Raw genomic sequence first — 15,676 nt, 5'->3', positions numbered from 1 at the left:
ACCCCCTCCTCGACACACCACAACCTCTCACACCCTTGCAGGTTGTTCGTCATTTAATAAAATAAAAACTCAACCTTCACTCTGCATTTGGTTAAACACCTGCGAACACCCCCCTGCTCTCTCCTCAATCCGGTTATTCATTCTCACATACACAGCCATTTTAATATGTCCAACTAAAAAGAGACAGAGACATATTGTCCATGCAGAGAAACAGAGAGAGCAGGAGAGAGAGACAGACAAACAGAGAGAGAGAGAGAGAGAGAGAGAGAGAGAGAGAGAGAGAGAGAGGGAGAGAGAGAGAGAGATGCAGGGACACACAGAGAGACTAAGTGAATGAGTGTCTGTCTTGGCAAGGCAGGAACTGTCCAGTCCTGTCTGTCCTGGAGGTGTGGACAGCGTGTGTCCAAAGGCAGCACACAGACAACCAGTGTCTCTCTCTCCCTTGCTCTGCCTCCCCTCTCTCGCTCTCAATTTTGAACAGTTATATTCAACAAACCATGGAAGAAAACCTGATATAACCAAACAAAACAAGAACCACTCTCTCTCTTAAACTCTCTGTCTCTCCCACTCTCCCTTCCTCTCTCTCCCTCTCCTCTCCTCTCCTCTCTCCCTTCCTTTCTCTTCCTCTCCCTCTTTCCCTTGCTTAACCTCTCCTCCCCTCCCTCTCTCTCTCTACCCCTCTCTCACAGTGTGGAGGGCTCTTCAGCATGAGGTGGTCTCCGTGTTCTGAAGGAGGAAGTGTGGTCAGAGACATGAAAGAAAAGATGGAGGGAAGGAGGGAGGGAGAGGGTGAGGCACGGATACTCGGAGTGTCAGTGGGAGAGAAAGACAAGAAGAGGAAGAAAGAGAGAGGATGAAAGAGAGGGACTGAAGAGGGCATCAGGGAACAACTGATCATTTAAAGAGTCTCCTCTCTTTCTCTCTATTCATCTCTCTCCATCTCTCTCCCTCCTTTCCTCTTCATCTCTCTTTTTCATCTGTTTCTCTCTCTTTCCATCTCTCTGATCCTCTCTTTTCATCTCTCTCTCTCTCGTTGCACCCCTCCCTTGCTCTGTAATCCACTTTCACCACTCTTCTCTCCCTCTCACCCTGCCTCCCTTCTCTCTGTCTTCTTCTTACCTCTCCCAGCCTCTCCCTCTCTCTCTCTTTCCATCATTCTCTCTTTCTTCTCTTTCATTGCTTTCGTCTTTCATATCTTTTGACCCACAATTGGCCGTCTCGAATCAAACTGACAGACAGACGCGCAGGAGAGAGAAGGACAGAGGGAGAGAAAGAGAGAGAAGGACAGAGAGGGAGATGGGGGGAGAAAGAGAGAGAGACAAGAAAAAGAGTGAGGGGGGGTGGGTGACTGAAAGAAGGATGGGAAAGAAGAGAGAGAGGGATAGACAGAGGGATGGATTGAAAGAGAGGTTAATACCATTTACTGATTGGAAACAGCTTTTCGCTGCATTCAGAGAGAGGGGGAAAGAGCGAGAGTGAAAGAGAGAGAGAGAGAGAGAGAGAGAGAGAGACTCAGTCAATGGGCTCTTTGTGATCAAAGAAGTTGTTTATTTTCAAGATTGGCGCTTAAACTGTCAGAGCTGCACACACTGCCCCCCCTCCCACCCCCTCTCTCTCTTACTCTCTCTCTCTCTATTTCAACATTTAAAGTGTGGAGTGTGTTTGTTGCTGTGACCAGGTAATGGGATTTGGGGAGAGAGAGAGAGAGAGAGAGAGAGAGAGAGAGAGAGAGAGAGAGAGGGAGAGAGAAAGGGAGAGAGCAGGAGAGAGGGAGCAGAGTAAGACACACCACAATGTGGTATGAGACAAACTCCCTGTTTCTGCATATAGACAGCATCTCTCTCTCTCTCTCTCTCTCTCTGCCTCTCTCTCTCCCCCAGCTGGTATTCGATCAGTACTAATGTGATTACCACACTTCTTCATAGGAAAACAGAGCGAGAGAGAAAGAGAATGAGGGGGAGATGGAGAGAAAGTGAGTGAAAGGAGAGGGGGTAAAGGAGGGGGATAGAGAGGGGAAAGAGTAGTGTACTGTGTAGTGCAGTGCAGGGCTGGTCTGGGCTGGGTTATGTTGTGTTGTGTTGTGTTGTGTTGTTCTGTGCTTTACTCTGCTCTACTGTGCTGGGCTGTGCTATGCTGTGTTGTGTTGTATTGTGCTGTATAGTTCTGTGTTGTGCTGGGCTGGGCTGTTCTATGTTTGGCTATGCTGTGCTGTGTTGGGCTGTGCTGTGTTGGGCTGGGCTGGGCTGGGCAAGGCTGGCAGCAGTTCAGGTCTATATTCAGAGAGCTGTTTATAGTCTGGCTGCTCCTCATTCCTCACCCAGGAACACACACTTCCTGCTGGAAACCACACACTTCCTCTTTGACTAACTGACTGATACACTGACTGACCGACTGACTGATTGACTCTCTGACGGACTGACTGATACAGTGACTGTCTGACTGATTTACTCACTGACTGACTAGCTGCCTGATTGACTCACTGACTGACTGACTGATTGATACACTGATTGACTGACTGTCTGACTGATTGACTCACTGACTGACTGACGGACTGACTGATACACTGATTGACTGACTGACTGACACCTTGAACTGTCAATATTACATTATTAGCTCTGCAACAAACTTCATATGTCTCTCTCTCTCTCTCTCTCTCTCTCTCTCTCTCTCTCTCTCTCACTCTCTCTGTGTCCCTGTCTACAACACACTTGCACACTGTGTAATTCAGAGCAGACAGTGCTCTGGGGGATAGCTTGGGAAATGTTGCCCTCTGGTGAGAAATAGCCAAACTGCAGTTTAGATTTTAATTTTTTATTTATTTAACTGCAGAGGTCTGACATGCAAACTGAATTTCGACAAGTTTGCTCTTATTGTATTCAACAAAAAACACGCTGTCTCTCATCTACATCACACTCTCTTTCTGTAGTCCACTGAGGACTGTGGCTGTGGCTGTGATTGACAGGGGAGTGCTGGGCCTGCTGGGAGGGGTCACAGAGGGGTGTATAGAGGTGGAAGAGGTCAGATGTCAACAGCCTGGAGCGCGAGAGAGCGCCTCTAATTATTAATGTTATGCGTCTCTGTCTGGCTCATAACATTAATAATTACAGGTGCTCGCTACACTATACTACACTATAATGCAACACATACACTATAATACATTACAATACACTACTTTTAAGTATACTATACTGCACTACACTAAACTACATTACACCTACATTATACACAGAAAGATAGATAGAAGAGAGCATCTGACACAGACAGGTAGAGGGACACAAAGACAACAAACACAATTCCTCCCATTCTGCCTGTTTCTCCCTGCTTCTCGTAAACACGGGGTTAGTCAAGTTTACTCCAGATCACGCCCCCTCGCTACAGCTGGTGGCAACACGCGTCATGACATCACCACCGTGCGTCGCCATTGGCCGAGGTCTCTTCCCAGTCTCGCCCAATAGGAGAGCGGCATGGTGACGTCAGCGCAGAACTTTACTCACTCTGGATCGAAGGGGGGCGGGGCCCGTGTGGGGGAGACGTCAGGGGGAAATTGTGCAAGCTCTGTGATTGGCTGGGTGAGGGACTGTTGCTGAGAGAGAGACGAAGAGAAGGAGGAAGAGAGTATAAGAGAGTAAGAAAAAAAGATTGACAGTACAGATTGAAAGAGGGAGAGAGGGCTACCACTTTTATCATTCCTAAAATGATATTAAAATATTACAGTACATTTCCTCTTACTTATCACCAAACGAAACTTCAGGCTGCAGTTTTTCAGCCCTCCCTCTCCCTCTCTTTCACTCCCTCGATCTCTCTGTTTTACTCCCCCTCTCATCCTCCCCTCACTCGGTCCTGCGTTGGAAAGCACTAGTCGGAGGCAACGTTGTAGTTTTCCACTGCCTCAAACAAATAGCAATCTCAAGGGTGTTGCCTTAGTGAATAAACTACAATTCCCGGAGTTCTCTGCGGCTCTGGGGGAGGCGCCTGCGCTCTCCAAAGAGGTAAACATACCCCGTGCTCAGGGCAGAGGTATGGGGGGGTGAGTGAGGCTCGCTGTGATTTGCCGACAGCGTTCTCTTCCCGCCCCTTCACCCGCCTACTCGCTGTTTCTAAGCCTCCATGTGTTTTGATAGGCTACTGTAAAGTCCAGGCAGAGGCAACGATGGGGCCTGTTCTCCCGCTGGGATTGGACGCCTCCCCCTGCCACTCAAGGGGACTTTGACAGTCAGCTCCGCCCTGGATTTAGTTGCGTCCCCAGCCATTGGCTACTGTAACTGTCAGTGATTTCTGATTGGTCAGATGGCCCAGCTGTTCCAGGTTCATTCACCATTTTGTGACTATAGTGTAAAAGGAGTCCAGATACTTTTTTTTTTTGTTTTTGGTTGCTCTTAAAAAAAATATTTTCGTTTTTTTCCCCCTCTACTCTTTCTTCCAACAAGGAAAAAAGAAAACGGGACAGAAGAATGACTTGCAGGGGGGAGAGAGGGTAACACTCCGGGTTGCAGTAACGATGAAGCGGTCACGGTTAGAAACACGTCTGCGGCCGTGACTACTGACACAACGTACAATATTCTCAGAGGGTGAGTTTCCAGAGCAGTAAATACGCGGCGATCGCTCTCCCTCTTCCTGCTGGGTTAAACACTGCTTGCCTGCAAAGAAACACAGAAAGGACGGAGAGAGAGAGCGTGTGAGAGGTGTCATCAGAGAAAACAGAAAAAGAAAGATTGAAGGAAAGAACGGGGGAGAGAGAGAGAGGAGGGGGGCGGTTGCATAGTCTAAAACTTTTGTCAGAAAAAAGAAAGACAAAAAAAATAATAATAAAGGAATAAACTAAAGCAGCAGTCAATAATCGGCCCGCCCGGGGAGTCCCCGCTGCCCGCTGACACGGCGCCGCAGCCCCGCCACCCGAGCTCTGCCTCGCCGGTACCTCTACACGAAGAACAACAACAACAACAACAACAACAACAACAACAACAATATTAATAATAGTAATCGGTACTGTCACCTACATGCAGTGTTGTAACTAGACATTCCCGTTGTAGTTGCACCGTACAGCGCTCTTGCGGGATATTATTATTATTATTATTATTAATAATAATAATATACATTGTTAACATGAAACACCATTTTAATATAATATTACTACTACTACAGCAATATTATTATGACTACTACTAGTACTACTACTGTTACTGCCTGCCGTAATACTACGCCGTTCGTTAATCAGTTTAGACTAGACGACCCGTTTGTATTCTACGGGTTCCTATTGAGTCTCGACGTAATAATCGTGTCTCTTCTCGGTCTGTCGGGATTTCATATCATTCGCCGTGATTCTCCGAGTATAGGATTGTAGTGCTGCCAGCGATGTGTGTATATTAGCTGATGTTGTTGCTGGTGTGTGTGCGTGTGTTGTGTGTTGTGTGTTGTGTGTTGTGTTTCGGAGCGCAGGCCTGTTAGCTAGGATCAGCGTCACTCGCAGTACTGGTCCTACAGCTAGACGCTAGTTTGCCCGTATACTGTTACTACTAGTGCTATTGCAACTACTAGTGCTCTTGCTACTAGTAGTGCTACTGGTACTACTGTATTGTTATTACCATTACTGCTGCTACTGGTTTTGTTATTATTATTAATGCTACTGCTACTACTAGTGCTAGTGCTACTACTACTACTGCTAATTCAGCTACTGTTATTACTAATACTATTAGTAAAGTTACTGTGCCTGCTTACTGTTACTTTTACTACTCATACTGTTACTACTACTATTATTACCATTACTTGTGCTCCTGTTACTGCTAGTACTGCTGTAACTCCTGCTCTTACTGTTATGGTAAAAGCTAGGGTTACTATCACTGTTAATATTGTTACTACTGTTCCTTTGCACACACACACACATTGTCACTCCACACTACACACACACACACACACCACACACAACGAACAGACACTGTACACACACACACACACACACACACTTACACTACAGACACTGTGCACACACACTGTGCACATTGTACAGACACTGTACACACACACACAGTACACTGTTGCACACATACACACACACACACACACACACTGTGCACATTTTACAGACACTGCACACACAACGTACAGACACTGCACACACACACTGTTAAACTACAGACACTGCACACAGTACACATTGTACAGACACTGTACACACACACAGTACAGACACTGCACACACACACACACACACACAAACACACAGTACAGACACTGCACACATACATACACACTGTGCACATTCTACAGACACTGCACTCACACACACACACTGTTAAACTACACTGTGCACATTGTACAAACACTGTACACACACACAGTACAGACACTGCACACATACATACACACACACTGTTACACTATAGACACTGCACACACACACTGCACATTGTACAGACATAGTACACACACACACAAACACACAGTACAGACACTGCACACATACATACACACAGTGTTACACTACAGACACTGCACAGACGCACTGTGCACATTGTACAGACAGTACACACACACACACAACGTACAGACACTGCACACACAAACACAGTACAGACACTGCACACATACATACACACACACTGTGCACATTGTACAGACACACTTCACACACACACACCCACACACACACACAGTACAGACACTGCACACATACACACACACACACTGTTACACTACAGACACTGCACACACACACTGCACATTGTACAGACACTGTACACACACACACACACACACACACATTCTATGCACTGTACACATACTGCACACACCAGCTAATATGCTATTAATTATACAATTAGGCCACTACACAGAATGGGTACAGCACAGCATCATGGTGTGTTAATATTATTAGTTTTATTATAGCAAATACAGCCATTACTGTTTCTAATACTGTACTATGCAACACTACACCACACTATACTATTATACAGGCAGTGTGTCAGTCAGTCAGTGAGATAGATGCTCACAGGGGTATGGAGATGAATAGAGAGATGTAGAGAAACTGAGAGAAATCAAGAGGGAGGGAAAGAATGTGAGAGAGATGGAGAGATGCAGAGACAGGAAGTGAGGTCATGGTGATTGAGAGGAAGTGTGGGCAGTGAGAGCGAGAGAGAGAGGGAGAGAGAGCACGGAGTGGCAGAAGAACGGTTAATCAGACATGGGAACGGAAAACACACACTGACACACGCATATCGACACACTGACACACACACATACAATGACATATACTCTGACACACACACACACACACTCACTCGCACACACACATACTCACACACAAACATGCACACTCCCACACACACACATACAGATAGACATACTCACTGACATACACTGACACACACACACACTCACTGACTGACACACACTGACAAACACTCTCTCACTGACATGCACTGACACAGACATGCTTACCCACACACTCACTCACTCACTCAAAATGGGGTATGGCATAGACGTTAAGGTCACTGCACTATGGCACAGGAGACTGGGGTTCATGTCCTGCCATGGCCAGAACCTAAAAGGATGTTAAACATGATTTTTCCCTAAATATATGTTTGGCTGCATATAACTTTATTCACTTTGTATTGCGCTTATATTTTGTAAGTTGCCCTGGATAAGGGCATCTGCTAATAAATAATAATAATAATAATAATAATAATAATAATAATAATAATAATAATAATAATACACATACACACTTATATTTACCCCCACACACACATGCTGACACACACACACACACACACACACACACACACACAAACACTCACTGACTGACATACACACGCACTTACCCCAATGCACGTACACAAAGTGTATGTAGATTTGCTGTATTAAAAAAATATAAACTAGATGTATCTGGAGACACTGTGTCTGCATGTGACTGTACTTTGTTAACTTTATTGCATGTCTATTTTTATTTTGTGTGGTTGTATGCAGGTTACTGTCAGTGATAGTGAGTGGTGGTTAGTGTAAGAAGTAGTAGAAATTAGGTTAGGAGTAGTATGCATAGGTGATATTTTTATTATTATTATTATTATTATTACATTTATTTATTTATTTATTTATTTATTTATTTATGAGCAGACGCCCATGTCCAGGGCGACTTACAAAATATAAGAGCAATACAGAGTGCAATAATACAGTGCAATTCAAGGAATAATACATTTTACAAATTCAGATTTACACAAGTGTACGAGATATACAGTAAACAAAATATAAGGTCTTACATCCTAGATTGTAAAAGCTGATCAGTGCAGACAAGATGTTAAGTCAAAGTAAAGAGCATAGGGGAAATCAAAATAAACAATACAAGTGCTAGTAATGCAAAGGCAAGAGTATGACAAAACATTGTATAAGTGCAATCTTACAGGAGAAAAAATGACTAAATTACAAGCAGAGTCTGGAAAGATGCGTCTTGAGTAATCGCTGGAAGGAGGTCAGAGACTCTGATGTCTTGACTTCTGTGGGAAGGTCGTTCCACCACTTAGGGGCCAGGGATGAAAAGGAGCAGGCTCTGGAGGAAGGGGAGTGGAGAGGATATTGTAGAGTTTAGTAGTAGTACATACAGCAGTATGTATGTAACAGTAGTGTACTACAGTATACTACACTGCAATAGTACAGTACAGCACTACACTGCACTATATTATACTACTGTACACACTGCACTACACCACAGTATATTACAGTACACTGTATTATTTAAAACTACAGTACCACACTATGCTACAGTATACTACACTATAGTACTAATACTGTAATGTACTGTTCTGTAATGCAACTGAACTGACCAGACAGTTGACCATACCTCCAAGACCATTTTACATCATAACCACATTAATATGTTAATACAAGCAAGAAAAGACAGTGTGGGGCAAGACAGACACACCGTATCACACAGGACCCAGATATGTTGTAACCAGCATTATTATTTACACATAAAATCATTGTTTACAGTCTAGTCTGCTGCCACAGGGAAGCCCAACGACTTCAGCTTGTGTAGTGTATCGTGTAATACACTGTACTACACTACAATGCTGTAGTGCACTGTGATACACTGTGCTGCTACTGCTACTACTACCAATACATTACAAAGTGTTGTAATGTACTATAAACTGTATTATAAATTATTGTAGTGCATTGTGATGTACATTAAAAAGAACATGCAACCAACTGTAATCTGTCTAGTGGCAGGATTTAGTGATAATAATAATAATAATAATAATAATAATAATAATAATAATCAGTCTGCAAGATCACGTACTCTGTGTTGTAATATACATACTAATGAAACCCCTGACAGTGTATCAGTCAGACCCAGCGAGCACTAAGACCTCCCCTCCCCTCAATGAGTGTTGTTGGGGAGAACAGGGCTTCGTCCGCATTAGTTCCCTGTCCAGTCAAACTGTCGCTGTGCAATCAGTTGCAGGAGTCCGGCGCTGTAGCAGGAGATGGATTGGAGGATGAGCATTAGGCTACTTTATAGGGAATATAGGGAACGAAAGGCATTTGCGAATCTTCCCGTTCTTTTAGCTGCAGTTCAAGGTTAGATAGTCGACAGGAATAGAGAGACCATCAGCCTGTAAGTAGTCAGTCCAGTCAAATGCACCAGGTTATTTTAATTTCGGTGAGCAAAGTAAATGGGAACAGAAAAGGGAAAAGTTTAATTTAAGCGCTTTCTTTATGAAACACAGTGCAAAGTCGTAGCGCTTCTCCTCATGACACAATTGACTCAATATACATTCCAGCTACATGTCTTGAAGTTGACAAACTTTAATATAATTTTGTGATAATCAACATCGGATTATGTCAATAGAAGCGGAAAATTGAATCATTCACACAAAAGCGGCATCTGTCACAGATGGGGTTATATGGTTGCAAACCCAATGTAGTTGCTTTTATTAAAACAAACGTACTCATTAATATTACTACTACTTCTAATACTACTACTAATAATAATAATAACAACGTATTCCTACAGCTTTTGCGCTGCAGAAGAAACGTCAATACACAATACGTTTGTTCTTTTTTACACGAAGTTATCCAAAATTATGGATTTATAACCGATTACAAATTCAAAAATTGTGGAGTCTGTTGTGTCCCCTGGTATAGTACAGTGTAGTGTAAGCGCTCTGGGATAGGAGCGCAGACACTGGGGGAGCTCCAAGCACGCACAGAAAATAAACATTAACACGCACACCCACTCATTCCCAGAGAAAATATCGCCTTGGGCTTGTGTGTAATAATGCGATCGGGGTTGTAGTTGCGACGGTAAAATGTGGTACAGCACAGCACAATACATAACATTATAATACACAGCAGTGGTACAGCAGCGGTTCCCACACTTTTCCCCACGGTGGGATTAATTTATCGCCGACCAACACAGCGTGAGCCACACAGACAGCAAACACTGTACTGGATTAGAAAACATAGAGGAGAAACTCTCGTGACCAGTAAAGATGCCACACACATACAGACACTGGGAGCATCGAGAATGATTTTCTTCATATTTTCATGGATTTTCACATTTGCATTTGATAGGGTGCAGGACGAAATGTGCTACAGACTGCGTGGGTGTTTGGGAACCACTGGTTTACAACATATTACAGTGCAATATAATACCACTGGTTACAAGTGTGTTACAGTACAAACAGTATGTTACAGTAAAGTGTATCGCAGTACAGTGTATCACAGCACAGTGTATCAATTAGGCTTCTCTAGGGCAACAGACAGATTATTTCTGTATCATATACAAGTTTTGTTTTTTTAATTGTAATGATGTATAAGAAGCATTGAGCTTAAACGAACTCTGTCGTCATTTGCATGCTGATTGGTGGTCCCACACAACAGCTTCTGTCATGTATGCCATTTTGTGCTCCTGTCCAGCTCCACACTGTGTTTTCATCATTCGTCTCCTATTCACTTATTAAAGTGGTTATGATGACTTCATTAGTCTTGGGGCTAACTCCTCTCACAACTTTCCTGCATCATAATTAATACACCCAATGTCCCACCACCAAAGGGTGCCAGTACAGATTAGTGAGCAGAGGGAAGATTAATGCCAATTACTTATATTTTGAGATTAGGACCATTACAAGAAATTTGTAATGCCCTTGGTTTTACATCTCATCTAAAGGACAGCAGCCTGTCACCATCCCACAAAGAGCCCAGAACCCAGGAGGAGTGCTTCCTACTGGTCTCACCAACACCTCTTCCAGCAGCAACCCTTAATTTCTTCCAGGATGTCTCCCATCCAAGTACTGGCCAGGCCCAATTCTGCTTAGCTTTAGTAGACTGCCAGTGTTGTGATACAGGATAGTATGACTACTGGCTATATTTATTTCTAGATTTAATGACAAACTGCTGCCACAACTTTCTCTCCAGACAAAAATGCATAGTGATTCTACATCATGTTACTAATACCAGAGTATCAATGGTATGACGCCTAGGAGATGTGTCCTCATGCTAAAAGCTTGTTACCTGCAGACACTATTACGATGACAACTAACCTACAAACTGTAGTATCAAGACTGCTGAGATACTTACACTCACATACAGTATCACTAATTACTTACACTGTCATTAACACATATTGAATTACACTCACCTAAAGGATTATTAGGAACACCTGTTCAATTTCTCATTAATGCAATTATCTAACCAACCAATCACATGGCAGTTGCTTCAATGCATTTAGGGGTGTGGTCCTGGTCAAGACAATCTCCTGAACTCCAAACTGAATGTCTGAATGGGAAAGAAAGGTGATTTAAGCAATTTTGAGCGTGGGATGGTTGTTGGTGCCAGACGGGCCGCTCTGAGTATTTCACAATCTGCTCAGTTACTGGGATTTTCACGCACAACCATTTCTAGGGTTTACAAAGAATGGTGTGAAAAGGGAAAAACATCCAGTATGCGGCAGTCCTGTGGGCGAAAATGCCTTGTTGATGCTAGAGGTCAGAGGAGAATGGGCCGACTGATTCAAGCTGATAGAAGAGCAACTTTGACTGAAATAACCACTCGTTACAACCGAGGTATGCAGCAAAGCATTTGTGAAGCCACAACACGTACAACCTTGAGGCGGATGGGCTACAACAGCAGAAGACCCCACCGGGTACCACTCATCTCCACTACAAATAGGAAAAAGAGGCTACAATTTGCACAAGCTCACCAAAATTGGACAGTTGAAGACTGGAAAAATGTTGCCTGGTCTGATGAGTCTCGATTTCTGTTGAGACATTCAGATGGTAGAGTCAGAATTTGGCGTAAACAGAATGAGAACATGGATCCATCATGCCTTGTTACCACTGTGCAGGCTGGTGGTGGTGGTGTAATGGTGTGGGGGATGTTTTCTTGGCACACTTTAGGCCCCTTAGTGCCAATTGGGCATCGTTTAAATGCCACGGCCTACCTGAGCATTGTATCTGACCATGTCCATCCCTTTATGACCACCATGTACCCATCCTCTGATGGCTACTTCCAGCAGGATAATGCACCATGTCACAAAGGTCGAATCATTTCAAATTGGTTTCTTGAACATGACAATGAGTTCACTGTACTAAACTGGCCCCCACAGTCACCAGATCTCAACCCAATAGAGCATCTTTGGGATGTGGTGGAACAGGAGCTTCGTGCCCTGGATGTGCATCCCACAAATCTCCATCAACTGCAAGATGCTATCCTATCAATATGGGCCAACATTTCTAAAGAATGCTTTCAGCACCTTGTTGAATCAATGCCACGTAGAATTAAGGCAGTTCTGAAGGCGAAAGGGGGTCAAACACAGTATTAGTATGGTGTTCCTAATAATCCTTTAGGTGAGTGTATATATTGTGCAAAAAATCATGTGCAGATAGAGCATCTTCAGAAAGTTATATTTTTATATAAAGCCATCTACTCCAGCAGATGTAAATCCACATTGCTGACTGGCTATTGAACATATGATTGACTGCTTATTGGCTATCGAACTTATGATTGACTACTGATTGGCTCTCACATGTATGATTGACTGCTGATTGGCTACTAATCATATGAGTTCCCGGTTAGCTCTGATATTCTGAACGTTCCACCATGGTTTAATTTTTTTTTTTAATTATTATTTTAAATGGATTATAAATCAATAAATATTGATCATATCTGCTAAGCACAAGGTACAAGTAGCCTAGTGCTAGGCATCAGGCACTGAAGTTTGGTTGATTGTGGGAACAAAGTAATAATAATAATAATAATAATAATAATAATAATTATTATTATTATTATTATTATCCTGTAAGAGAAAAGGGTTCTAATAATGTAAGACAATAATATAACATAAAAAAATAGTTTTGAATTGTCTTGAAATACCAGGTGAGTACTGTACTGTAGTTACTAAATTAATTAATCTTCTCCCTCCCCCTCCCTTTCCATTTCTCCTCTCTCTCTGCCCCTGCCCCTCTTTTTCCATTTTCTGTTTCAGATTGTGTAAATAACTCCTAAGAAAGAGCAGGAGGGAGAGCGGAAGAGAGAGCGGGAGAGGGAGAGGGAGAGGTAGGCAGGGAACAAGGAAAGAAGAGGAAAGGAGAGAAGGGCAATAGGGTAGACGGATGGAAGATAGAAGACGAGACAAAACTTGTAAAACAGAACACACGCACACATACATACACAGGACAAGCAAGAGTCGACAAGCAGGAGAAAAACAAGAAAATACAACAAAGCAACTTCAGAAGCAACAAAACCAAGAGAGACAGACATAATGAAGCCACTGAGAAAACAGGGGGGACGCTCTCCTCCATCCACCAGAGCGAAAGGAGGGAAGAGGCGGGGCACCACGGAGACGAGTGTGGAAGGGGAGAGGAGAGAGAGGATGAGGGAGAGGGAGAGGGAGAGGGAGAGAGAGACCACCGAGAGACAGGCCCCAGCCCCACCCCCGCACTCATCGCCACGGAGGCACAACATCACAGCCCCTGCCCCCTCCCCCTCCCAGGGAGAACTGATTCAGAGAGGAGGAGTGGCCTTTGAGGGGGAAGGGCCAGATAGGACGGGGCTGGGGAAGGTGGTGGGGAGAGAGGAAGCTGAGGGGAGAGAGGGGGAGGAGGAAGAGAAGGAGAGCAGGAGCAGGTGCGAGAGCGGCAACATCAGCGCCAACAATGGCAACAACACAGTCAACACAGTCAGCGTGACACAAGCCAACACAAGCAACCAGCCAGCCAGCCGCAAGACTGCAACCTTCAAGTCCAGAGCCCCCAAGAAAAAATACACTTATGAACACTGTGTGGGGCTGGCAGGGGTGGCGGGGGTGGGGGCGGCAGGCAGCCCTCCTCCCCCCATCAGCAGCAGCAGCACTAACTATACATCCAGCATGAGTATGGCCACTGCTGGGCCCAGCGACAGCACAGAGCCCCAGAACAACAGCACCAGCAACAACAACAGCAACAACAACAACAACAACAACAACAGCCAAGATAGCAGCAATGACAGCCCCAGTAATGAGCCTCCTCCCGGCACTAGTGATGGGGGTGGGGCGGAGGTGGAGGGCGAGGCAGAGGGGGAGGGGGAGGGAGCCCCAAGCTCAGTGCGCTCTTCCTCCACAGACACCGCTAGCGAGCACTCCACCGACCTGGAGCCCCCCCGCGCCCCGGCCCCGCCCCCCAGCCAGTACGTTGTTGACACCCTGTGCAGGAGGATACAAAACCAGAGGGTCCTCGCCAGGCTGAGGGACAGAGTGAGAGGAGAGTGGGGGAGGGAAGGACAACAGGGGCTGAAAGAGGGTGAGGGAGCAAGGGAAGGAGGGAGGAGGGACAAGGACAATGAAGGCAGAGACAGTGCCATTAAACCGACCTCTGTGCTGTTCTGCACTGGGACGGTGCAGGGGGCGATTGTGGAGTCAGAGGTCCTGGCAGTGCAACTTTTTGGAGAGAAGGAACCCCTATTCTACTCAATCCCCTTCCCCTCCTCATCCCCGTTCCCAGGTGGGATGGCGCACACCGGGGCTGAGAGAGGGGGAGAAGGAAGGACAGGGGTAGGGGTCGACTTGATTCTGGACAGCCCCCCTCCTGGCCTGGACCCTGTCGCTGTGGGGACCAGGGTGTGCGTGCCACTGGGCGGGGTTGGGGGGACTGAGGAGGCAGGAGTTGGGGCCCAGCTATACAGGGAAGGGGTAGTCTCCCAGTTTGACCCCCATCCAGCTGTCTCCTTCCCCTACCGCGTCACTCTGTGCGAGGAAGAGGAGGAGGAGGAGGGTGAGGAGGAGAGGGAGGGAGCAGGGCAGATGAGAGATGCAAGAGGCGGAGGGGAGGAGGGGGAGGACAGCCAAGAGGGAGAAAGTAGGGAGGAGGAGGGGGGTGCTCAGGAAGGGGATGAGAAGAGAGGAAGGACGGGGAATGGAAAGAGGGGGAGGGGGAGGAAGGTGGGGTTCCGCAGGCGGCTGAGCTCTGAATCCGTGTGGGTGTCCCGGAAAAGCTTGCGTCTCTTTCTCTCTCCCTGGGATGCCCCGGAGCTGGGGGGAGCGAGGGAGCGGGAGAGAGAGAGAGAGAGAGACAGGGAGAGAGAGAGGGAGGAGAGGGAGAGGAGGGAGGAGATGGAGGTGGAGAAGGAGGTGTGTGCTCTCAGTAAAGGCATGTCCCTAGGGGGAGGGGGAGGAGGGGCAGGGGTAGTTGCAGGGGGGGGAGGGGGGGGAGGA

The 15,676-nt window shown here is 45.6% G+C and overlaps 1 protein-coding gene across 1 annotated transcript; it reads left to right on the top strand.

The window, feature by feature from the left end:
• Positions 1–4,298: 4,298 nt before the first annotated feature.
• Positions 4,299–15,650, top strand: LOC136764090 (protein capicua homolog). Its single transcript, XM_066717917.1, has 3 exons — positions 4,299–4,568; positions 13,475–15,436; positions 15,624–15,650. Exons 2-3 carry the CDS (start codon positions 13,751–13,753, stop codon positions 15,648–15,650), a joined length of 1,713 nt encoding a protein of 570 aa, XP_066574014.1. The 5' UTR covers positions 4,299–4,568; positions 13,475–13,750.
• The last annotated feature ends 26 nt before the right edge of the window (positions 15,651–15,676 follow it).

The sequence above is a fragment of the Amia ocellicauda genome, chromosome 12 (assembly GCF_036373705.1).
Source record: "Amia ocellicauda isolate fAmiCal2 chromosome 12, fAmiCal2.hap1, whole genome shotgun sequence".
Taxonomy (NCBI): Eukaryota; Metazoa; Chordata; class Actinopteri; order Amiiformes; family Amiidae; genus Amia; species Amia ocellicauda.
Note: the sequence above shows the minus strand (reverse complement) of the source record. Positions and strands in the feature narration are given on the sequence as shown.